The sequence below is a fragment of the Nanorana parkeri genome, unplaced genomic scaffold (genome assembly GCF_000935625.1).
Source record: "Nanorana parkeri isolate BGI_ZX_2015 unplaced genomic scaffold, ASM93562v1 scaffold18, whole genome shotgun sequence".
NCBI classification, from domain to species: domain Eukaryota; kingdom Metazoa; phylum Chordata; class Amphibia; order Anura; family Dicroglossidae; genus Nanorana; species Nanorana parkeri.
This window is the reverse complement of record NW_017306286.1, coordinates 608,608-633,414: the sequence shown is the minus strand read 5'-3', so window position 1 is coordinate 633,414 and position 24,807 is coordinate 608,608. Positions and strand designations below refer to the sequence as shown.

The 24,807-nt window shown below is 44.1% G+C and overlaps 1 protein-coding gene across 2 annotated transcripts in view; it reads left to right on the top strand.

Moving 5' to 3' along the window:
• SDSL (serine dehydratase like) overlaps window positions 1-24,807 on the top strand; it is a 39,236-nt gene that overhangs the window by 7,264 nt on the left and 7,165 nt on the right. For both annotated transcript variants that reach the window (XM_018560585.1, XM_018560577.1), the window contains exons 2-5: window positions 11,263-11,439; window positions 20,437-20,476; window positions 20,680-20,819; window positions 23,619-23,707. In XM_018560585.1, coding sequence (XP_018416087.1) covers window positions 11,281-11,439; window positions 20,437-20,476; window positions 20,680-20,819; window positions 23,619-23,707 — 428 coding nt within the window. In that variant the 5' untranslated portion in view covers window positions 11,263-11,280. The remainder of the gene's footprint in view (window positions 1-11,262; window positions 11,440-20,436; window positions 20,477-20,679; window positions 20,820-23,618; window positions 23,708-24,807) is intronic.

The window sequence follows — 24,807 nt, the reverse complement described above, 5'->3', positions numbered from 1 at the left end:
CAAGCTGGCTATTGCATCTGCCCACTGCTTGATGTCAATCAGCAGAGGAGGGGCCTGATGGAGAAAGTTCTCTATAAGGTCCTCCCGTGCTGATATAAGCAAGCAGTGGGCGGGTACAATAGCCAGCTTGCTATTGGCTATTGCATTTGACAATAGCCAATAGCAGGCTGGGTATAGCTCCCAGCCTGCAATGAAGAGGAGGCCTGGGGGCAGGACAGCGAAGGAGCGGCAGGACCGAGACGGCGAGCAGATGATCGTCCTGACCGGGGAAACCGACGGATTGGCGGATGAGGAGGCCGGGACATCAGCGGAGGTATGGGGGGCAGCGGCAGAATGCAGCGGTCTGTGTCCCCGCTGCCTCCACCAACACAGGCGAGGAGAGCAGAAGGGACACAGGCCGCTGCAGCCACAGTTCTCCTAAATGTACCGGTGGCTGCCGGTACATTTAGGAGAACTGTGGACCCCGTTCGTAAGTACGGATTATCCGTAAGTCGGACGTCCGTAACTCGGGGACTGCCTGTTTTCGAGTTTCACCTGTATATATATATATATATATATAACATTTATGTAACCTTGGAAAAAAATGTCCAGTGTAGCCAAGCCATGGTGCCATCACGTTTTCATGTACAGAAAATAATTTATGAGTGTGGCACATTAAGCTATTGTGTGTCATTACGGCTGAGTTTAATATGGAAGGATGTGTTTCACCTAATATGTAATGCACATTAATCAGCTCAGTCTTTGATTTTATTACTTATTTATCATCTACAGTCTCCATTTCTAACATGTGCCAAGCTCCTAGTTTCACATTTAAAAGATTGCTCATTGCTAGCACATTCCCATGCAGGATTAATCTATCTTTTGTAATTCCCAGAGTCTTAAACTTATTTAAAATGCACACAGAAGATTTAAAGTGTACCAGTCTTTCAACACTTTTCATGAATCAATAGGACACATGACAGCATGGCCAAACTATATTTTGAGTGGACTATCTCTTGTCATGAGAACAAAATTGATTTCCAAACTGTCTCATTCCTCATTTAAAGCCTGGCATAAGGGTTGATTTACTAAAGGCAAATACACTGTTCACTTTGCAAGGGAATTTGCAAATTGTAGGGGAAGATTCTGCTTATTTTATTGAATGAGGTGAAGCTCTTTTGACTTCCATCACCCAATCATGTGCAAACAAAAACATTTTATTTTTATTTTCTTGCATGATTGGGTATTCTTTGCACATTCACTAAGCTAAGGCAAAATTTCCCCTGCAATGTCCAGAGTGTCTGCCAAGCAGGTGCCATGTTGGAGTTTCATCTAATTAGAGACTAACATAGTTTATTGCAGGGGTAGGCAACCTTGGCACTCCATCTATTGTGCAACTACAAGTCAAATAAAGCATTGCAAGACTCTGACAGTCACAGTAATGACTCTCAGAGGCAGAAGCATGATGGTCATTTGTAGTTTCACCACAGCTGGAGTGCTGAGGTTGCCTACCCCTGGTTTATTGTTTTCAGTCAGACAGTTTCCCTGTCTGGTAGACTTCCACTGAGATATGATGATCAGCAAAGCACAAACAGAAAGATGATTACAAATAATATTTGGAAACAGTTTTAAATATTACCACACACTAATAAAACTGTTTTATTGGGGGCGCATGCGTGGCGCGCTGAAAGGCTGACGTGTCCTAAGGCAGCTCTGCTCCTCGCCGGCGTTTCAGGGAAACTTTAATACGGCAACACGGACCCGATCACCCGACCAAACTTACCGGCAAGTACCGTAACGATCCGGCAACACAGCCATGTCCTCAAACACCCCCAAAACGAAGCTGCGGAGTCACAATATAAAGGACGCCCTGGCAGGCTCTAAATCCAAGATGGCGCAGACTCCCACCCGCACTAGCACAGATAAACGAGCCTCCTCCCCACTCTTTCCACACTCAGAGGGTGATGACACAGGCAGCAGAGCCAGCTCCCCCTCCCCTACCAGAGAGCAATCAGGCCACAGAGTGCTGCTGCAAAAGATCGATCGCATGCTGCAAAAAGCTCTACAAAGCACCTCCAGACGAATAACGGATAAACTGACAAAGGAAATCCGGGAGCTGGGTCACAGAACCGCTGAGCTGGAGTCCAGAATGGACGAGGTCACCTTCTCTATCACTGCCCATGACCGTGAGTTAGCCGCCATCAAAGATGAAAACCTGCAATTGTCGTCTAAATTGGAGGATCTTGAAAATAAGATTGCGCCGCTCGAACCTGCGGATCCGAGGTGTTCCAGAATCCGTGATTGATCTTCAAGCCTTCATCACAGCCCTATTCCAAGAGCTGATGCCATCTATCCCACATGATAGACTGGAATTTCAGCGTATTCACCGCGCCCTCACGCGCCGTACTAAAGATGGCCCACCTAGGGACATCATCGTCAAGTTCCAATACTGCCGCACTAGAGAAACCATCTTACAAGAATCCAGAAAAAAGGGACCCTTATCCTTCCAGGACTATGCCTACCAGGTATTGGCCGATCTTGCCCCCTCCACTATTGCTAAGAGGCGCAAAATGAAACTGGCCCTCCGCCATCTGCAGCAGTCTAGTATCCCCTACAGATGGGGTTTCCCTTTCCGCCTACTCTTTACCCACAAAGGCTGCCAATACCAAGCCGGTACATTGGCGGAAGCCATGGGCCTGATGAAAGAACTAGGCCTCAGAGCAACAGATTCACAACCACACCGCCCCTCCATCCCCGATCCGAGAGGCGCACGGAACCAGACCCCCCCAGTGACTTCCAAAGCCCCACTGCCTCCGAGATCCGCACAACGTCAGAGGAGGCGCCGTGCTTCGGGCATCTCCGAATCGCACTCTGCCGGATGAACGGATTGCTTAGCTACCACTCCGTGCCTTCTTTCTCCTTAGCCCGACACCTGGGCCCTTGAACGCCAACTGTTTCCAGGTTACTCTACCTGTGAACTCACCTTAACAGGTGCTGTTGTTTGACTTTTATTTTTTATTTTTATATATGCATTTTAATTTTTCTATTTGCATAGTCTATTCCTTATGATCATAACCTTTGATATGTGCCTGAGACTCTAGAGTTGATAACCTTACATCCCACCATGCTAATATCTTTTGTACCCACAATAAATTTAGGCTTCAAGCCATAAACTTAGCACATTTAAGCTACACTACTAGGGCTCCATCACAAACAAATGTCACTCCAACTCACTAGGTACAGGGCCGGCCTTAGGCCTTTAGGCGCCCTGTGCGAGAAAGCTTTACAGCGCCCCTCAGTGGCCACACCCTTTAGTGGCCACACACCCGTAACCACACCCATTTTCCCCAATATCCGCACCATTTAAAGACTCCTATTTTGTTAAGCCGCAAAGAAACATATAAAAAAGTAATTTTTATTCATAAAACTTTTATTCAAAGGTATTAAACTTGTAGGCACAATAGAAGTATTCTTATCAAATAAAACAACAGAAGGTAAACAATAAATGTCAAACTACAATAGAGTCTATAACAATAAAGTGTCAGGATGTCATGCCGATCCCTTTTTTCAAGTAAGTGCATCTAGAAAAGTAAAAATAAAAAACAGAACACAGACCCCGGGCTACATGTAAATTAATGAATTACTATATGTCCAAATATACGAGAAATGTATTCAGACACATAATAATAATTTGTTTGAGAATGTGCGGCGGCCATGTTGGCCACCAGCGTGTTCTGTGAATGCGTACCACCATCTTGGAGGCAGGGAGCATGACGTTACATGACGCCATGCATGCGTGGCGTCAGGTGACCTCACACGCCGATATTGGCCCAACCATCTTGGTGTATACCTAGATATACACCAAGATGGCGGCGCCCAACACGTGCGGTGTTATATGACGTCATGCGCCCTGCCTCCAGAGCACGCCAATGGCTGAATCCAAAATAGCATATAAATGTGTTTTGTTTGATGAAACAAATGAAAACTTTTTTAGTTTTCGTTCATTTCATCTGAAATGAATTTTTTGTCTTTCGCACTTGTCTAATAATATGTGTGTGTGTGTGGCGGGAGGGGGGGGGCAGTTTTCACTTTTTTAAAATATGTTTTTATTATTTTTTTCATATTTATTTATTTTTTACTGTTGGGGGGCTTCGGGGAAATATTAGGGGTCCAAACAGACCCCTGACATTTCCCTTGTAAAATAGAAAAGAAATTGAGGACACCAAATCCTCAATTTCTTTTTCTACAGCCTCAGCACTCAATGGATGGGAAGCTCTCAGTACAGAGGCTCCTCCCATTCAAATATTTACCATCAGCTGTTTCTGAATGGGGAGGAGCCTCTGTACTGAGTGCTTCTCCCCATTGGTGAAATCTTGAATGAACAGGCTGTGATGTAAATCACATGCTGTTCATTCATAACTGGGGACACATAGCGCTATGTGTCCCCAGTTATTTACAAACACTGGAGTGATCAGACGATCACTCCAGTGTTTGTCCTTCTCACACGGAGGACCGGTAAATATCACTGATATTTACCGATCCTCCGCTCAGCCACGCAGAGAGCCGCTGTCATCCTGAAACTGACAGGATGACAGCGGCTCCGATCTCCTCCCCGCTCGGCCATCCTGACAGCTGCGGGCGCGGCTTCTCTCCCCCTCACCGCTCCGCCATCCTGACAGCAGGCAGCGCTCCCTCCTGCGCCCCCCCCCGAAGTGGGGGGGGCGGACGAGGGAGCGCTGTCATATCGGATGGCCAGCGGTGAGGGGGAGAGAAGCCGCCCACAGGACGAGCTGTGACGGCCGCACGGCGCCCTTGTTGCCATGGCGCCCTGTGCGGCCGCACGGCTCGCACACCCCTAAGGCCGGCCATGACTAGGTACAACATACAGTCCCACCCTATTACACTCCTGACCATTGGGGCTATGTTGTCAAATTGCCCACAATCATGTACCCTAGTGCCATCTTGACCCTCAAGACTTAGCCTTCAAAGAGACCCGGTTCAACACCCCATGGAAAGCGCCCCCAATGGTCGGAAGTGGCATGTTACGATCGTTGGCACAATTGTTATGTTGCCATTCATGTATCTTAGTTCTTAGTCTCTCCCCTGAGACGCTGGGGAAGTGGTCACTGTGCCCCCCCGACAGCCCTAGTTTCAGATTTATATCCGACTGGGGACTATATTTCTGCCCCTCCACGTGGCCTCCCCTCTAAAGGGGACCACGTTGCGATGGTCAGAGCCTTGTGTTTAAAAATATTGTTCACTAACCTGTTGTTTTTGTTCTTGTTTTTGTCCTTGTTCTTCTCATCCTCTCCTCCCTTCCTTCACTTCCTGTCGTGATGCGGGATGCCAACGCGCCATTTGGTATGTACCTTCCACTGCACCCCACCTTCCACCATAACCATGTCCTCCCACATTAACATCCTATCACTAAACGTAAAAGGCTTCAATTCCCCATGTAAAAGACAAGCTGCTTTTCGTCAGTTCCATTCCTCAAAATTGGACATAATCTGCCTCCAAGAAACTCATTTCTCAAGCTCCTCCCACCCACACTATTTCCACCCCCAGTACTCACAAATATTCATGGCCAACGACCAAACTAAACACAGAGGTGTTCTGATAGGCTTTAAGAACTCTACACAATTTAAATGCTCCAAGGAAATCCCTGACCCCTCGGGCTGCTACCTTATTCTCATTGGTACATTATGTGACCTCGATGTCACCATAGTTACCTACTATGTACCCAATTCCAGACAACTCCCCTTCTTTAAACACCTCCTGGCAGTAGTCAGTACCCACCAACAAGGCACTCTTCTGTTCTGTGGGGACTCTAACTCAGTCACTTACCCGAGTCTAGACAGATCGACAACAAATGCCCCACCTGCTGAAAACTCCAAAGCCTTCCGCACACTCCTCTCCCAATACTCACTAATAGATTGCTGGAGGGAACTGCACCCTTCCTCCAGAGAATACACCTTTTACTCAAAACCATACAATTTAATAATTGGACGATTGCTAAAAGTATGCCATGTCTACTGTCGTTACAACTGTTGTATAGCAATGACAATGTCTACATCACTTTGTACGCATACGCACGATGTTCGTGTCAGTGTGTCGTTTAATAAGTACTTTACTGGTAAAATGAAAAAAAATTTGAAACTAAAATAAACCCATACAATTCGTTCTCCAGGATTATCTCTTGATGCCCCCATTACAGAGTTGGAAGTACTTGCAGTGATTAAAACGCTTAAACTTAATAAAAGGCCTGGCCCTGATGGCTTCAGGGCCTCCTACTACAAGAAGTTTGCTGAACTCCTAGCCCCCCTGTTGGCAGCTGCTTTTAACACCCTCCAGACTGGGTAAAAACTCAGGGCGGAGTCTCTCTCAGCCACCATTTGTATGATCCCCAAACCAGACACGGATAACACTCACTGGGCTAATTACAGACCGATTTCGCTTTTGAACGTTGATATCAAATTACTAGCCAAAATACTAGCAACTAGACTCAACTCAATAATCCCAGACCTTATCCATAAAGATCAGGTTGGTTTTATACCCCGACGCCAACCCGGAGACAACGTGCGTAGAGCCTGTCTCCTAATAGAAAAAGATAACCAGAGACGCATCCCACTCATGCTCCTCTCATTGGATATGCAAAAGGCGTTCGACTCCTTGTCCTGGCAATATTTGTTCTACCTACTCAACAAGTGGGGCTTCGGGTCAGGATTCTGTACCTGGATCACTGCATTGTACTCCAACCCCACGGCCTCGATGAGATATGCGGGGCACAGATCAAAGCATTTCCCTATCCTGAAAGGCACCAGACAGGGTTGCCCCTTATCACATATACTATTCGCCATGGCCATAGAATTCTTAGCACAGATGATTAGAGAACACCAGGACATCGCAGGTATCCCACTGGCAGGACACCACCATAAGCTATGCCTTTTTGCAGATGACATCTTACTATTCCTCTCCAACCCCCTCATCTCCCTTCCCAATCTACTACGAACGGTAGACCTGTTTAGTCACCTCTCGGGTCTATATCTGAACCCAGCGAAATCAAAAGCCCTAAACATTACACTACCCCCACTACTAGTAAACCAGCTTAAAGCAGGCTACCCATTCCAATGGGAGCCATCATCATTGAAGTATTTGGGCATACAAATAACCTTTCACTCTTCCTTGTACTCGGCTAATTACCCCCCATTCCTCACTAAACTCAGGAACCTTCTGAAGATTTGGCATACCTACCCTATCTCGTGGTTAGGCAGAATTGCGGCGGTCAAGATGACCCTGTTACCTAAACTACTGTACCCATTCCGGGTCCTAACTGCGCCAATACCCTCTCATCAGCTCCGAGCCTTTCGGAGGTGCCTTTCTGCCTTTGTTTGGTCACACAAAAGACCTAGGATCCCACAAAAAACAATGCACCAGACCAGGTGCAACGGTGGATTGGGAGTGCCAAACCTCCAAAAATATTACATTGCGGCCCAGTTAGCAACAGTGACTAAATATCATGCTAAGCAAAACAAACGACAAACGCACTCAACAATTTGTTGCCAGGTATACAGCAAGGTGCACACGAAATGGGATTTGAACAGTAAAACAGTAGAAAGGCATCATGGCACACTCACAAACCAGCATGTAAAACAACTTGTCTTACCACTAAGGACAATGACAGAGGTTTGGATACACGTCTTCTGCAAAGGATGTGTAAGCCGCACTGCCGCGCCAAGGCACCTCTTATAGTGCGGTCCTAACTCTAAACTATGAGAGTCTCCATCTTGGAGCACATGGGGACAGAAGATATCAAATTGGGTGCAGGCCTGTCAGGAGGACGCCCCACCTCCTTAAAGGTACAGAAACACACAAGGGATCCCGCACATCCCATTGGCAGCTGAGAAACCCCATGCGTCGCACATCCCATTGGCAGCTGAGTAACCCCATTCTGTACCTTTAAGGAGGTGGGGCGTCCTCCTGACAGGCCTCCACCCAATTTGATATCTTCTGCCCCCATGTGCTCCAATCTACTATGGATGGCAACCAGAGATAGGTCTGTCATTACTAGCGACATAACCCGTCACTCCCTCCGCATATGGGACAACTCTAAATACATTTCCTTCCACCTTCCTTTGATACTTGTCTGCTGACCCTGTAACAGCTCCCCCAAATATTGCTGCCTCCCACTAATCAAGGACCGAAGTGCGTAAGGGTACTTCCATCACGACTCCACCTGTTCCTCCTTCCCCCCCTCTCCCCTCTTTCCTTTTTCTTTTTTTATTGTCTCTTTTCTCTTACCTTTTATTTTGTATTTGCAAATGTCCTTGATCCTCGTTGCTTGGACCCTGGAAGATCAGGTCCACACCTGCCCTGGACACAAGTGCGCACAAACTGTAACTGAATTTTCTATATATGGAAAATGTTAATAAAAATCTGTTGATACAAAAACAAACAAACTGTTTTATTAGACTGATTTCAGAGGTATGTTTAAAATAATTAAAGACTACAGTTCCCTTTTAAATTTCAAATTCCATCTTAGGAATGTTTTTGTAAATTCTAGCACTAAACTTCTCTTATCTGGTCCCTTTTTGTCTGTTAAAGACACAATTAAAAGTGTTTTGTTATATCTGATTGAAAGTGTATTAAATACCTGTTGATTATGCCAGAGTCATAAAGGGTCTGGTATGAATTGGGGAGGGGACTCCACGCTGTTTTGGTTTTATTATTTTAACGTTTAAAAACAAAAGTTCATTCCGAAAGACATTTGGAAAAAAATTAGTATGCATCCAAATTTTGTTATCGGAAAATTTGGTTATGTTTGGATTCGTTATTTCTTTCATTCGGAAATTCTCATTGTATCCGAATGTCCAAATTTGCCAATATCACTGCACAACAATTTTTGTGAAAAGTTTTGCTTCCTGAAAAGTTTTTAGGAACTCTGGGAAATAGACAGTTAACTGTTTACCAGCAATAACGTATTTAATTGTGTTTATGTTTCTAATACGCTATTAAGTTCAACATCAATAAAGGTGTTTTGCTCCTGATTTTCATTTGTATTCAATTTCCGATGCATCACGTTGCAGTGTCCAACAGTAGTCAGCAAGCATTGACGGATTCCAGTTGCCCTGATATCGTTTTTCCATTGCAGCAATGTCCTGGTGAAACCTTTCAGATCTCCACAGATCTTCCAGTTTGTACTTGCTGTACTGGATGTGCTTCAGCAACATTTCCATGTTCTCATAGGTTTCTTTCATGTGTGCTGCATAGCCAACAGGTATTGAAGGATGAACGTTGCCATTGTGTAACAGAACAGCTTTGAGGCTTAACATTGACGAATCAACTAAGAGACGCCACTCTTGGGGGTCATGGTCACAGCCAAAAGCAGAGAACAATCCTTCGATGTCAACACAGAAACAGAGACTGTCAACTTGTGCAAATAATTTGGTTATATCATCTTGGCGGCTTTGAAAACCAGAACATTTCGTACCTAGAGTCAGCAAACACCATATCTTCAGTCTTGAACCCAGCAATTCGGCTTTTGCTTTTGACAGACCCAAATCTCTGACCAGATCGTTTAATTCTGACTGTGTTATGAGATGTGGATCGCCTGAGGAGCACGGTTTAAAATCCGGATCAATGTCACTGCCAGTTGCCTGCATTGCAGTTTCATCATCTGGTTTGTCTAAGGTCCATTCCTCTGGTGGTTTCGGAATTGGAAAACTGTTTTCATGTAGCACAGGTCTCATTGCTGAAGGCAGATTAGGGTATTCAAATGACTTCTCGTTTTTTGGCAGAGAAACTAGACACATTAGTCAAACAGAAGTTATGGTCCGTCACATGGTGTTTCTGTTCTCGCCATATCATCGGGACAGCAAACGCCATTGTCTTTAGAGTGCCTCTGAGCCAAGTTCTCAGACAGACAGCACATGTCGCACAACAAATGTGAGGCGCCCATTCCTTGTCTTGATCACCAATTTTACAGCCGAATTACAGATGATATGCTTTCTTCACAAGAGCAGTCATTGAGCGTCTCTGATGAACAAGCGTATACTCGCCACAAATATAGCAGAATGTATCGCGGCTGTTACGACATTGACGAGACAGATCGCCCGACACCAATCACCCTGTAAAACGTCTATAACATCTAACTTGTTACACTGCTACTGAGGCAATGCTATATTTTGAAACAATATGTGCACACTATAAGGTCTATATTAATCCAATGAGCAGCATCTGTGTATGCAAGCCACTTTTATAGCCTGCAGAGACAGTGTCAAGCTGGCTCAGGCCCGCCCAGGCATGCCCAGGCTGCATACATCCACAGAACAGCTTCTAACCTGGCCTGATTTCAGGCCTGGACATGCCCAGACCGCACAAAACATTGTTCATAGAACTCTTACAGAAACTAAAATGTTTGGACACAAATATAAGAAAAAACATGACAAAGCTGAAGACTTCAATGAAATGGTATGTGATGGGCATCACCCGAGTGTCGCACAGCCCACCCGAGTGTTACTGTCGCACAGCCCACCCGAGGCTCGCACAGCCCACCCGAGGCTCGCACAGCCCGCACAAACTACCCGGCCACCTGAAGACTCTCTCTCCTTTATATTCTCCCCCTAAACAAATGTGCCGCGCGCTAGAGTGTTCGGGTTTCACTTGAAGAAAAGGTGGCAACCCTAGTCTGAGTGCGTTGTGGTGCTATTCATTTTTAGTGTCACTCCAATGCACCAACAACCCTCCAACACACTTGTGCTCACCAGAATGCATTGTAATAAACTACTGTGCGTTGTTGTGCACAGTGTTGCAAATATTGGTACTTTTCCATTTATTGTTCTGTTTTGGTATGTTGGAAGTCTACATAAATGTATGGGCTGCCTTGAAGACGAACTCCGGCTCGTTTTGGTCTAGGGTATAAAATAAAAAAGATTTACTCACCTGATCCTCAGTCCCGCGGCGGTGACTGCTCAACTCTGGGACAGAGGATCTGGTGAATATTTTTTTATTTAGACCCTACACCAAAAAGAGCGCTTAACCTTTGCAGTGTGGGTGTAGATCCACTACAAGGGTTAATTTTGTACATGCCTCGAGTTCTTCTTTGACAAAACACACACATGTTAACAGACTGCAATGGCCAGGGCTTTTAAAAAGCACTTTTTTGTTAACCAATACACTATCAAGTTATCTATCTAATGTTATTTAATGTTGGCCAGCAGCTAATGTAAAATAACATGTTTTACTTATAGTATGAATGTGGATTAACTGCTTCTTTATCAATAACAGTGAAAAGGGCTACCAATCATGGATTCCCAGGATGAAGTTCCATTTCACATTGTCACCCCACTGAAGGAAAGCTCCTCATTGTCTAAATGGGCTGGAACCCGGGTTCTTATGAAACTGGAGAACATACAGCCCATGGGCTCCTTTAAGATACGTGGTATAGGACACTTTTGCCAAAAGGTAAAGTAACCAACCTGCCAAATGTGTATTATGATAACAATTGTAGATTTTCTGTCATTCAAAAAACCTTTTTGGAGATTTCCTTCTGAGAAGATGTTCTTATTGTGCCTTGTGGGAAAACCTCCTATTTGGGGAAGCCAATTAACCTGCGCAAATATTTGTAGGATTATAGTGAACAGCACATGGAAGACTTTTAAAACATGACTGTGCTTTCCCTGAAAATGTTACATTTGTACTTGTTTGCAGCCTGTAAAAAAATGTCAATATGATTTATTATTGTTTCTAATGAAAAGTCTTGTTTCAAACAATATTACCTGCAGCCTCCTGACATTGAGCTCATCTCATTTTGCTTCTGGGAGACTAGTTTCTCGATCTACTCAATGTAGAGCAGGTCCCCTACCTCCAAATAGCAACCTCTACTGGTGGGTGGCCAGGAGCCGCATGTTTACAGCAATGATGGAGTCAGGTCATGCTGTTGGAAGCAGGACTCTCCTTCAGTAAAGCTAACCATAAATGGAACAAATACAAGTATGTTGATAGAAAGTACAGTTATGCGTTAAGCAAATACAAGGAGACCTCATATAAATAGCACATAAATTAAAATAAAGGAAATGTCTATTTTGAATCGAATTATCCTAAAATAACCTATTTACTGCAATATTCTGCAGTTATTGCATTTTTGCATATAATACAAACAAAAATAATGTTAACATTCAAATCTGGCAATAGGTAGGTACCTGTATAAAAACACTAAATAAAACACTAAATACACTAAATGTTTTCTATAGCTCATTTACTATATGTGTAAATATGTCAGAAATAGAGGCAAATATACAAATAAAAGTTTCTTATATGTACAATTTTTATTTTATTATTTTGCATGCATTGCTAAAAGCGAATTCTAAGGTGAAATTGTGCATTTATATTGTGCATTTATAGTGCATATTTCTACTGACATTTTTGGTTTGTTCCAAGATAGGTTTTGCACTGCCACTGAGACAGGTATATGAAAGAGGTGTATTATTCTATGCACATGTAAAATGTACATATTCCAATTATGAGCAGAATACTCTCCCATGGCACACGGCATACAAAGTACAATACATTCAGTTAGGGATGCACTGATACTGGAAGTCCCATTAAGGAAGCCGGGCGGCGTGTAATGACTCGCCACCCGACTTCCTGATTAGACGGGAAGCCGACTCCACACTCCCTCATCACCAGGTGAAGAGAAAGCATGGAGCCGGCTTTCTGGCCAGTCAGGAAGCAGGGGTGCGGGTAATGACTTGCTGCCCAGCTTCCTGATTGGCCAGCTTCCCGACCAATCAAGAAGCCGGGCGGCAAGTGATTACACACCGCCTGGCTTCCTGATTGGCCAGGAATCCAGCTCCATGCTCCCTCGTCACGAAGGCTGCATACAAGGAGTCATTACCCGCCTCTCGGCTTTCTGATTGGCCGGGAAACCAGCTCCATGTTCCCTGGTGACAACGTGTAATGACTTGCCGCCCAGCTTCCTGATACCGAAAGTTCCCGTATCGGGAAAAGTATGGGAAGCATTTGGGCGAGTACGACTACTAGCATCTGTATCGGTGCATCCCTACATTCAGTAAATGTATTCTATTCTGCTGAACATAACAGTTGTTGCACTGACCACTTAGGATATATAAAATCTACTGTTTGAACACAAATGAGATGCTTTGTAACACTACTCCAAGTGCTGAAGGGGAACTAAAATAGTCCAGTTTTTTGTGTTTATTTTTTTTAAAGTTGATACATGTTAAGTTTTAGTTTTATTTGTAGATACAATCTTTGTTTTACAAATAAACATTTAGGGGTCTATTTATAAACAGTTCGCCAAGCCATGTTCCATGCGAATATCTGTGAAAATTCTTTCTATGTGAATACAGGCATAAAAATTAATGTTCTTAGTATATTTTCTTAAGGTCAAATATAATGAAATACTGCATTATGGCCATTGGATTGAGGTGAGGAGCATAAAAAATAATACTTATTTCCTATGCACCTCAGCTCCATCTAGTAGCCATAATGCGGTATTATATTACACTGGACCCGAAAAGAAAATATTTATTTTTGTCTCTATTCGCAGAGACTGAACGTTCACAGATATTCACAGGGAGAATGGCTTGGCAATTTTTTTTAATAAATTGACCCCTTTGATTATGTTGCAGCCTGATATTACAGTTGTTTCATTTTTTTTTCTCATTAATCTACACTCAGTACCCCATAATGACAAAGCAAAAACAGAATTTTAGAAATTACTGTGAATTTATTAAAAAGAAAAAACTGAAACATCACATGCACATAAGTATTCAGACCCTTTACTCAGTACTTTGTTGAAGCAACTTTGGCAGCAATTACAGCCTTGAGTCTTTCTGGGTATGACATGACAAGCTTTGCACACCTGGATTGGGGGATTTTCTGCCATTCTTTGCAAATCCTCTCAATCTAAGTCAGGTTGGATGGGGACCGTCTTGGGACAGCCATTTTTAGGTCTCTGCAGATTCTGGCTGGGCCACTCTAGGACATTCACAGAGTGTCCCTAAGCCACACCTGTGTTGTCTTTGCTGTGTTCTTAGGATCATTGCCATGTAGGAAGGTGAACCTTTGGCCCAGTCTGAGCGCTGTGGAACAGGTTTTCATTGAGGATATCTCTGTACTTTGCTCCATTCAGCTTTCTCAACCCTAACCAGTTTCCCTGTCCCTGCTGCTGAAAAACACCCCCACAGCATGATGCTGCAACCACCATGCTTCACTGTTAAGGTGGTATCGGGCAGGTGATGAGCAGTGCCTGGTTTCCTCCAGACACAACATCTAGAATTGAGGTCAAACAGCTCAATCTTGGTTTCATCAGACCACATAATCTTGCTCCTCACTGTCTGAGAGTCCTTCAGGTGCTTCTCTCTAGCCAGTCTGCCATGAAGGCCAGATCGGTGGAGGGCTGCAGTGATGGTTGTCCTTCTGGAACTGGAATCCACACAGGATCTCTGGAACTCAGTTAGAGTGACCATCGGGTTCTTGGTCACCTCTCTTACTATTGAAAATAACTTTTGAAATTACCTTAACATGTTAAAGCTGGTCATACAACTGGCCCTTGTTAAAGCTCAATTTCCCCATTCACTCGAAACAGTGTGGACAGACAAATCTCCCCTGCCAGGCTGTTGTAGTCTTACAGCCTGCTGTTGTCAGAATACCTGAACAATGACTGCAGCTGATTGGCCATCTTAAATCTTCTATGAAATTTTAATGAATGGGATTACATATACTATGACTGTAGAGGTTTTTTTTTATTTGCCACTAAGGCAGGTTATGGTTGGCACTGCAATGACCAATTATCTGTATTCTTTATATTTTGTTAAGTCATTCCCTTAAAAAGCACAAGATGCTTTTGAATTGAAACTCATCTAGGTCTTAATTATAGTGGCACTGAATATTAATTTCAAAATAATCTATTTTTAGCTAAAAGATTAATCCCCTACAGTCTCCTAACCCAAAGCAATGGACTAAAATCAGATGAGCAAAACAGATTACAAAACAAACAGTTCTAGCTTAATAAAAAGAGAGAACTTTCTCTTACTTTCCCCCAGACCCAAACTGAACAAATGTACAAGGAGAATAGAAAGACATCACAAAACTAACAAGGTTCTCATTAAATAATTTACCATAAATAAACTGTGTTAATCTTGTCTTCAGTAGTGCTCAGTGAAGATCAGATGAATGATCTTTCCAGGGAACTGTCATTTGCTCCCACTCAACATTTCTATGATTTCTTATCCTAAAAAAAACAATTTACTGATAGAGCCCGCCATAACAATAGAGGAAAAACTGCCAACATTTAATGAGCTTGAAGGTGTCCTTTTTAGTGAACAAAAAATTGTAATTAATTTGCAGAGGTTTCAAAGAGACACCCTAATAAAGAGAGCCACTTCATGATTGTTGCTACAGAAATATTTATTACACAGAATAGAGAATTCTATTCAATTCAGACCCGTTTTATGTTGGAAGATTGCTTTCAAGCTATTATAGAGGAAGATCTTTGACATTTTGTCAAAACAAGTCAACATAGACGATAAACACAATTTAAATAGATAAGAAACACTGGAAAGAAAAGCCATTGAAAACATCTAAAGAGGACCTATACAGTAGAAGCCATACCCAAAAAAGGCAAGCAGACAACAAAAGATTGGTTAACAATATTGTTGTGGCCTCCTTGCAGGTGACCTTTTACTGACTCACAATGCCTTGTTTCACACCGTGTATGGTGGTGGCCACCTTGGTAGAGCAGCAGGACTTTCCCATGTTAGAGCTGCCTCGCCGATGACTGAGGATCTGGTGGTTGGTGAAAGAATAACCAAGAAGCAGCAGGAGAGGTGACATATTAAATGAAGCAGAAGTAGGCAGATCCTTACACCACAGGTCCTCAGGCACCGCTTCCTCTGCAACAAGCTCTCAGGAGGACAGCGTCCACCCACACAGACAGAGTAGAGACATTACCAGTTCTTATTCCAAATCTCTTATAATTATCAGTCATGTGAGGCTGGAGTGGACAAGATATGTCTTAGATACTCTCAGATACTGTATGTGCCTAGATACAGCCACAAGTCACAAACTGCATTGCTATTTTTTATGAAGCTTTCAAGGCAAAAGGTACATTTTTATGGTAAGGTTAACCACAACAAACCTTTTTAGTTGTACCTTGATGGCAAATCTTCAGTTTTGGAATATAGATCCAGATAGAAACAGATTATCAATCTGGCAAAGTTGGCTGTGTAGCCATTTTGTATTAAGATCTATAAGCCAGATATGGTAAAGCCCATCTCTGGGCAAATATTAAGTCCCCTCAACCGCACCTCCTATCCCATCCTGCACTTTTTTTTACCTTGTAAAACAAGATATACTGAAGTCAGTGACATGTGGTACCTTCGCTTCTTGGTGAGGCATTCCCCAGCCCCGCCCCCGGCATGTTGAAGCCCCACCCATATCCTGATGAAGCCCTGCCCCCATCCCGACGAAGCCCCGGCTAGTGTGAAGGAGAGAGGGAGGAGGAAGAGAGGAGACAGGGAGGTGCCTCCCTGTCCCTCACTTGCTCGTCACTGCTGAGGCAACGAGATCGATGGCCTCAGTGTTTTTTTTCTTCTTTTTTTTGATTGGATTGCTGGGACCAATGTCGCTTTGCCATTGGTCCAAACCATCCACAGAGGTCAAGCCTCTAACATAGAGTAGAGGCTACTGCAGCTCTTGCCTCACTATGTTAGGTTCACAAGCAGTGAGGAAGCCCGCTGCTGTGTAACCTAACTTAGCTGTCAAAAGCCGGATGCAGCGCCACCTGTAATTAACAGGCAGTGCTCTATCCATGACAGGTTATACAGCGGGGAGGCTTTCCCTGCAGTGTAACCTGTTACAAGCCGATCTGAATGGAGAAAATGCTGTCAGCTTTAGACTTGAAGCTGACAGCTTTTTCCTCCATAATACTAGGTGAAGCTCTGCCTCCCCTGCCTCCCCTGACCCCCCTTCCCTGACTGAAGTCCCTCGTTAGTGCCATGTTCACGTATCGGGAACCGCTAATCTAGTACTGCATATCTGCCCTCGCCAGCTCTGCATTCACAGGCAGGAACCCAGTTCTTTAGAAAGTTGTTTAGCATGACAGTTATATAGAAGAGCTTCTAGTAATTTGGAGGACCAAGAGCCTGATAAGCATAGGCGTGCGCACGGGGTGTGCCAGTTGTGCCTGGGCACACCCTAATCACCCTGAGCACAACAATGAAACTCCAACAGCGGGCGTCATGTTTTTTCTCGCTGAGCCAGAGGAGAGATCTCTCTGTGACCAGCTCAGCGATACAAAGCGCAGCAGCACTTGCCACTTACAATCCTTACATAACAGCCGCAGTCCTTGGTGCCTGGGAAGCTGCGAGGGAGCATGGTTACAGCTTCCCATCCAATCAGGAAGCCGGGCAGGTGGTACTTTTGTGTGCACACCCTAATGCAAAAGGCTGCGCACGCCTATGCTGATAAGTTATTTACAGAATACGTTAATGATGATGAGTATTTCACCCACTGTTCTGATACTAAAGGAATTCATTTTCTGGGTTGAAAATTGAACATTTCTGATAATGGTGATGCTGAAAATTGCTAATCATGGTAATTAAAACAATACAAAGAATTGCCTATCAGAAAGTGCATGTTTAGAAGGTAAAAAATCACTCTAAATATACCATTAGGGGTTTCCAGTGGGTGAGCTAACCAGATCCATTGTTCTGCACAGGTTTGACAAAAAATACTTATGGTACTATACAGAGATTACAAAACATATCCAGCTGGATGTTGGAAAGGGCTAAAGAAGGGTTAAAAACAAAAATAGAGGGGTTGTATTAATACAAGGGAAAGTTAACGGGTATGTAAACCCCAACAATTATTTTCTCTTATTTGGTCCTCTTTGGTCTGTTAAATATACCCTTTAAAGCTGTTTGTTAAATCTGTTTGATAAGTGCAAAAAATATTATGATCCTGTCAGAAATCATGTCATCTGATAACTTCCTGTGCTGTCTGCCTGAGCTGCACTGTTATCAGTTACACTGTTCCCAGCTATCTATTAGTACTACAGAACCCCTCTACTCCGTGTTAAATAGAAAAGAAGAGGCTGATGTTTCTATAATTCTGTCGTAGGGTGACAATGCTGCTTCCTTACAGATAAAGTATGGTAAGTCAGCATTGTCACCCTAGGACAGGAAATGTGTTACTGGCAGGATCATTAGATGAAAATAAAGGAAAAATTGGCAAAAAAGAAAACTAATGTAGCCACTACATCTAAGGACTGGTAAGCTGCAAAAACATTTTTGATCTTTGGTCTAGATATACTTTAACAGGTCGAAGAAACAAATGGTTTTTTTTTACTCAATTTCCTCCAGAATTTTAATTAGCTAACATATTTAAGATAAATATTCTTGCCCTACGCTCTGCTTTACTATATTGTTCAGACATTAAAACAAACATTCGCTTTACTTGCGATTTATTCTTTTAAAGCAGTTACCATGGCTTTTCTTTTTATCTCATAGCATTATTACTTCCATAGATCCACTAGATGGTGCTTGTGGTCATTGTTAGGATTCAATCAATAAACTCAGGTAGCTCCTGTCATCAACACCATCTGATTGAAACTCATAAAATGTTTGCAGTATTAAATACAAATTCATTTTCCTATTATTAAATATTTCTTCAAATATGATGATTACTGTTTTATATATTCAACAAATAGATAAGTGCACTGTTAATATCAATCGAGATACAAGGTCGGCCAAAAAGGGAGTGCTTTAAGCTGGTCAGCTGTTAGAATTTCAGCCAATTTACAGGAACCAGCCAAAATTCTAATAGAGGGTGACCCTGAACAAAATAATTCATGTCCAGCTTGACAAAAGCTGATTACTCTGTCTCAGCTGTTGAAAATTCTAACAGCCAGGGGCATCAGCTGTCAGAATACAATAGTAGGTCAAGGGAGATTTGTCCATCCTCACTGTTTAATGTGGGTGAAGAAATCTGTTAGAATTCTTTCGTTCAGCCCACAGGCAGTACTCAGTAGTCTCTCCTTAAAGAAAAAAAAAAGCCAGGTGACGTCATGGCTGGGTGTCACCCGGTAACCGCTCCGGGTTACACCCCACCTCGGGACGCCCCTGGTAACGCTAGCCTGTCGATGATGTGAACAGGCCCCGAAGGTGAGTTTGAAAGTGGTAAAACGCTGGCACGCCGCAAATAATTGTATGTGATATGATTAAATGTGGTTAGGTAGAGATCACTATCCCCGGACGCACCTAATCCAGACATCCCAACTCTCCCGGATGATCCGGGAGTGAGCCGCTATTAGATAGCGGCTCCTGGCCACCAGGGAGATAACAATTTTCTCCCGGAAAGGTTTACTCTACTCGATCTAGCAGAGTAAATATTTCCCTGCTATCTGTTTTGTTTTTTACTCTGATATAGGAGCTGCGGGCCGCAGTCAAAGTAAAAAAAAAAAAAAAAAAAAGCCCACTGCTGCTGTCAGCAACTTCCTGATGGAAGTTCTCCATCAGGTCCTCTCTCTGCTGATTGACAGCAGCAGAGGGCGGGTGCAATAGGCAGCTTGCTATTGGCTATTGCAAATTCAAATAGCCAATAGCAATCTAGCTATTCATTTCTATGCTGTCTTTTTCTTTTCTTTATTCTGAGAATAAAGGACTCCGCCCAGCTGTCATTTGCGGGGCTTACGGCCGGCCTTCGACAAGCCTTTTGCCCCGCTTCGGGTGTCACTTGGGCTCAGTTGAGCCGAGGCATATGAGTCACTCGGCCACCTTCGGCTGCTGTACGGGCTATGGTGAATAGCCCGTACAGCAGCCCTCTCCGGCGGCCGCAGGCTAAGCTGAAGATATGGCTGGATCATTCGACTCCTTCGTAAATAATCCCCTTAATCTTTATTATGTTTATTGTGCAAACAATTTTTAAATACTAGTTACATAATCCTACAGAGAAAATAGTCTGCCATTAGCAAATGCTCCTTTTGAAATTGCAGGTTGACCGACTGTTATGACGATCCAAAGCCTAACTCGGAACAATTATGCAGAAAAGGAGCTTCGACTCTTGTCTGACTTTATTAGATGCATGCTTATTCCTGGTCCATGACTTCCAGGCATGACCAGGAGACTAGCATTTTCAGAAGGAAATCGGCCATTGCGGACTCTGCATTACCTTAAGCACGGGTTTCTGTAATGCACATACCAGGATTCTATATTGTAAGCAATTTGTTGGCAGTCACGATGAAAAGGCTAGTGTTGCTTTGTCTAACATTGGAGGAAACCCACTGTGTGCCTGGTTCCTGGAAATTATAAAGCATTACCAGCCTTTTATGTTTTGCAGTATTTTATTAAGCTGGGCACAAGCAGAACATGTTAATATTCACTACAGTGGGCAAAGACTATAAAATGTCATTTAAAAATCTTTTTTTCTTTTTTGCAGCTAGCTAAGCAGGGATGTAAGAAATTTGTCTGCTCCTCAGGTACCTAAATCCTGTCTTTACGGCAAATATTTAATCCTCTATATCTTCTCTGCTACACTTTCTGGATCTTCAAGGTCACATTGCTCATTCCCAACTTCTGTCTTTCAGTATAAGTCTTTCATTTCTCTTATCTGGCCTTTCTTCAGCACTCCAATTTCACTAAATAGTTTCTGGCTAAATGCTGCCATCTTCCTCTCACACAGGAGGAAATGCTGGACTAGCAGCTGCATACGCCTGTAATAAACTGGGGCTGCCTGCCACAATCGTTGTGCCCGAACAGACGTCGCAGAACATCATCCAAGGACTGGAGGGTCTTGGAGTCGAAGTGGTGGTAACAGGCAAGGTAATAAGCTGGGTGGCCGTATCATAATGTGTATTTTAGAAATCATCTTTGTCCCTTTTATCATTTTGCTGGCAGTGACATCACTTTAAATGTATGTTAAAGAGTCATTTTTTATTAAGGGGCTAAACATTTTTTCCCCAAGATGTCACTAAAAATGAAACAATATAAATGAATTGATAACCGTGCATATAAAAATACAACAATAAACATGCAGTACCACATACAACCACGACAAGGGTTGAAGTTATGCATTGTCATAGGGTAGCGGTTGCCAACCTGGGGTACAAATACTCCTAGGGGTACTTCGCAGAACATTTAGGGGTACTTGAAAATCTTTTGTAATGGCAGAAAAAGGTTGTGGCAGTGGGAAGTGAGGGACTAAATTGTGTGCAGAAAGTCTGCAGAGTAATCTTGAGGCTGTGTTTTCTGTGGCCAGAGGGATTGGTTGCAGTGTCATTGAGTTCAATGCACTGCCACGCCCCCTTCCACCCCAAAACAAAGTGCGCCGGCTGGAATGCGATCCAGTGCGTTCAGGCCAGAATCGAGCCAGAACGCACTGAGGCTGGTGTGAACTAGCCCTTATTCAATAGTTTCGGCTGCCAACACCTCAATCGGTCCCCAGCTGAGTGATGTGCCCTCCACTTCGATTAAGAGCAGATGTTGCCTTCTGCAATTTGGAACTAAGAGGAAGTTGCGTGGGAAACAGACTGTAAGTCCTGAGTCACACGAGAATCTACTCGATCTACCTCTCTCAGGGTCGCATTGGCTGCCAGTCCATGAACGTGCTTCCATCAGGTGAGACCTGCACCACTCTGAGGCATCTATCCCCTCCACTACACTTTCCATGGAGCACTGATAGTACAGCTGCAGCCAGGGCAGCCTTCAGAAATTTCAGGGCCCCTTACTTGGCTTTAGGCCGGGGCCCCCAACCACCACACACCCCCCACGCCCCCCCACTACAGTCACATCAGTCTCTGTACAGAGGAGCTTACACGCAGGGCTTCGTCACCCGCTGGACGCAGGGCTTCGTCACCCGCTGGACTCGGGGCTTCATCACCCGCTGGACACTAGACATGTGCACCGGCAAAAAAATTGTTTCGTTTCATCTTGTTTTGATTCGGATTTTGCTTTATTTTGTTTTTCGGGATTCGGACGAAATTCGTTAGCGGTAGTCTGTACGAATGTTCATTTCCGTTTCATGTTTGTATCGTTCGTTTCTTTGCAGCAAAGTGACATTGAATTTATTATTTTTGTCAGTTTTCTGCAATGAAAATGTGTCCACAAACGAAAATGCGTACAGACTACAGCTAACGAATTTCGTCCGGAAAACTAATTTTTCTGAAACGAATCGCACATGTCTACTGGACGCAGGTTAGTTTAGGGTTAGGGTTAGTTCACACCATGAGCAGTGCGCTCTGGACCGATTTCGACCAGAACGCACTGCCCGCATTGTGGCCGGCTCACTTTTTTGCCGGGCTGGAGGGGGTGTGGTTGGCCATTGAAGTGAATGGCACCGTAGCCACACCTTCCGGCTGCAATGCGATCGCTTGCACAGGATCGCAAGGCACATTGTGCCTGCAGTGTGTTCAAAATAGTGCGTGCAGCATTTTAATCGTACCGCACCCGAACGCACTGCATGCACAATGTGCCTTGCGATCCCTGCATACCTGATCGAATTGCGGCCGGAGGGCGTGGCTTCAATGGCCCGCCAGGCCCCCTCCTGCCCGGCCAAAAAGTGAGCCAGCCACAATGCGATGCAGTGCGTTCCGCCCGGAACGCACTGCAAGTGGTGTGAACAGGCCTTAAAATGGAACCAAGAATATGGCTGCAGGAGCAGCCATATTCTTGGTATAAATACTTCCAGCGCAGCACGTACTCGCGGCGGCCATCTTTAAAAACCCAATGTGCAGTCAGTCACTGCAGTGGAGACAGGGGGACACCGGAATCTCGAGTGTGCGGGCCCCGGCTTCCTCCGGTGCTGCGGGGGCCTGGCCGCCTCTACCTCCTGCCAGTCACCTGTATGACCCCCCTGACGGCGGCCCTGGCTGCAGCTCTCCCTGAACTGCAACATATGGGTGAGCCACCAGACTGTACCCTTGCTCCATCTGCATCCTCCATGGCCCAAACACCCATCATGCAGGGATGCCTAGCCCTCCAATCCACAGTGGCTCCAAAACTCCAGAGCAGCTCCAGATCCAGGCAATAATGTGTCAAAGGCAATACCCCAAAGAGGTCCCAAGTTAACACTGGACATACCCAGGGCCGGATTTTCCACAAAGTGGGGGGTGGCGGGTAGGGGGGCTCATTGAGGAACCTGGCCTTAGGGCAGCAGAGAGAGTAAATCCGGCCCTGGACGTACCATCACAATATGGTATACCCAAAAGCCACTAACGCCAGCCTCCCACCTCCCTCTTTCATCCCACTGACATCAACCCCTCCAACTGTTTGCGCAATGTGGCCACACCCACTATTTGGCGCAGCGCATTACAAGCTTAACTGTTAGCCGCGCCCCCTGCTCCACCTCCACTGAGGGGTACAGTTTATACTACCAAGGGGTATGCAAGTGAAAAAAGGTTGGGAACCACTGTCATAGAGTGATGACAATTGCAAAATCACAAAAGCTACTGGTGTAGAAAGTACCTGCTCACAACAATGCACACACAATAAAACCCTTTTTCTTTAACTTCAGAGTTTTGTGGGCATATAGCTATTAACACCAAGTACATGATAGAAATTGGAGGTTTGGTTAATATTGACGAGTGCTGAAATTGTGTTATATCTAACAAACATTTGCCATAGGTTTGGGATGATGCTAATGCCCATGCTCACCGCTTGGCTGATGCTCCAGGCTCTGTGTACATCTCACCATTTAACCATCCTCTGCTTTGGTGAGTATCTGGGCATAGGATGCCACTTACCAGCTGCCTCAGAGGCCTGCAGTGACTGTAGCTTGTTAATGACATAGACCATTAGGCATTAATCACATAGACGATGGCTGTCAGAGTTGCTGTTTAAGCAGATGTATTAAATGATAAAGGCCACATGTTGCATTGTTGTATTCATTTATGCATGTGCATCGATGCAGCACAGCATGTGTTTGTGCTAAATTCATAACTGCTTAACAGCCAAATGGAAGTTCTGTGTCAACAATTACTGCGGTATCAACTCTAAAAGCCTACATATTTTAAAGACACCTTATCGATTGTGAAAACATATCAAAATGTTTGCCACTGTTTCAAAACAGCAGCACAGTAGACATAAGGCATTATGTTAAAAACTATAATGGAATTCTTTAAACATACACAGAGAAACTAGTTATCGTTACATAAATCTCACTAATCGCTTGTCCAGATGCAGATTATCCTCTGCATCTGGACATTTATATGTTGGTTCCTCTACTATGGCATTAGCATGACCTGACCAATGATCATATCAACACACCCACAAGTGCTCATGTACTTGTTCAACCTCACACATGGACGCATTACACAGTCAAAACATACACTCATTGACATGACCGGCCAAGTCTACTGCAAAGATTCACAAAGACTGGAACATTGGTTAACAATGTTGAAACAGAACAACAGGGATCCCAACCTGAAAAAAGTAATTTCAGGGAGGTGCCCTTCTCATTTCAGGGAGCACTCCCCTGAAATGATGGCAGATAGCAAAGAAGCTAATGCTTCCCGTGCTATCTGCTGTTTTTTTTTTAAAGTATTCTGACAGCTGCTGCCGTCAGAATAAAAAAAAAGACGGCATAGAAATGAATAGTTAGATTGCTATTGGCTCTTTGAATTTGCAATACCTAATAGCAAGCTGCCTATTGCACTCACCCTCTGCTGCTGTCAATCAGCAGAGAGAGGACCTGATGGAGAACTTCTCTGCTGATTAGATAGCCTGCTATTGCCTATTGCAAATTCAAATAGCCAATAGCAATCTAGCGATTCATTTCTATTCATTTCTATGCCGTCTTTTTTTTTTTTTTTTT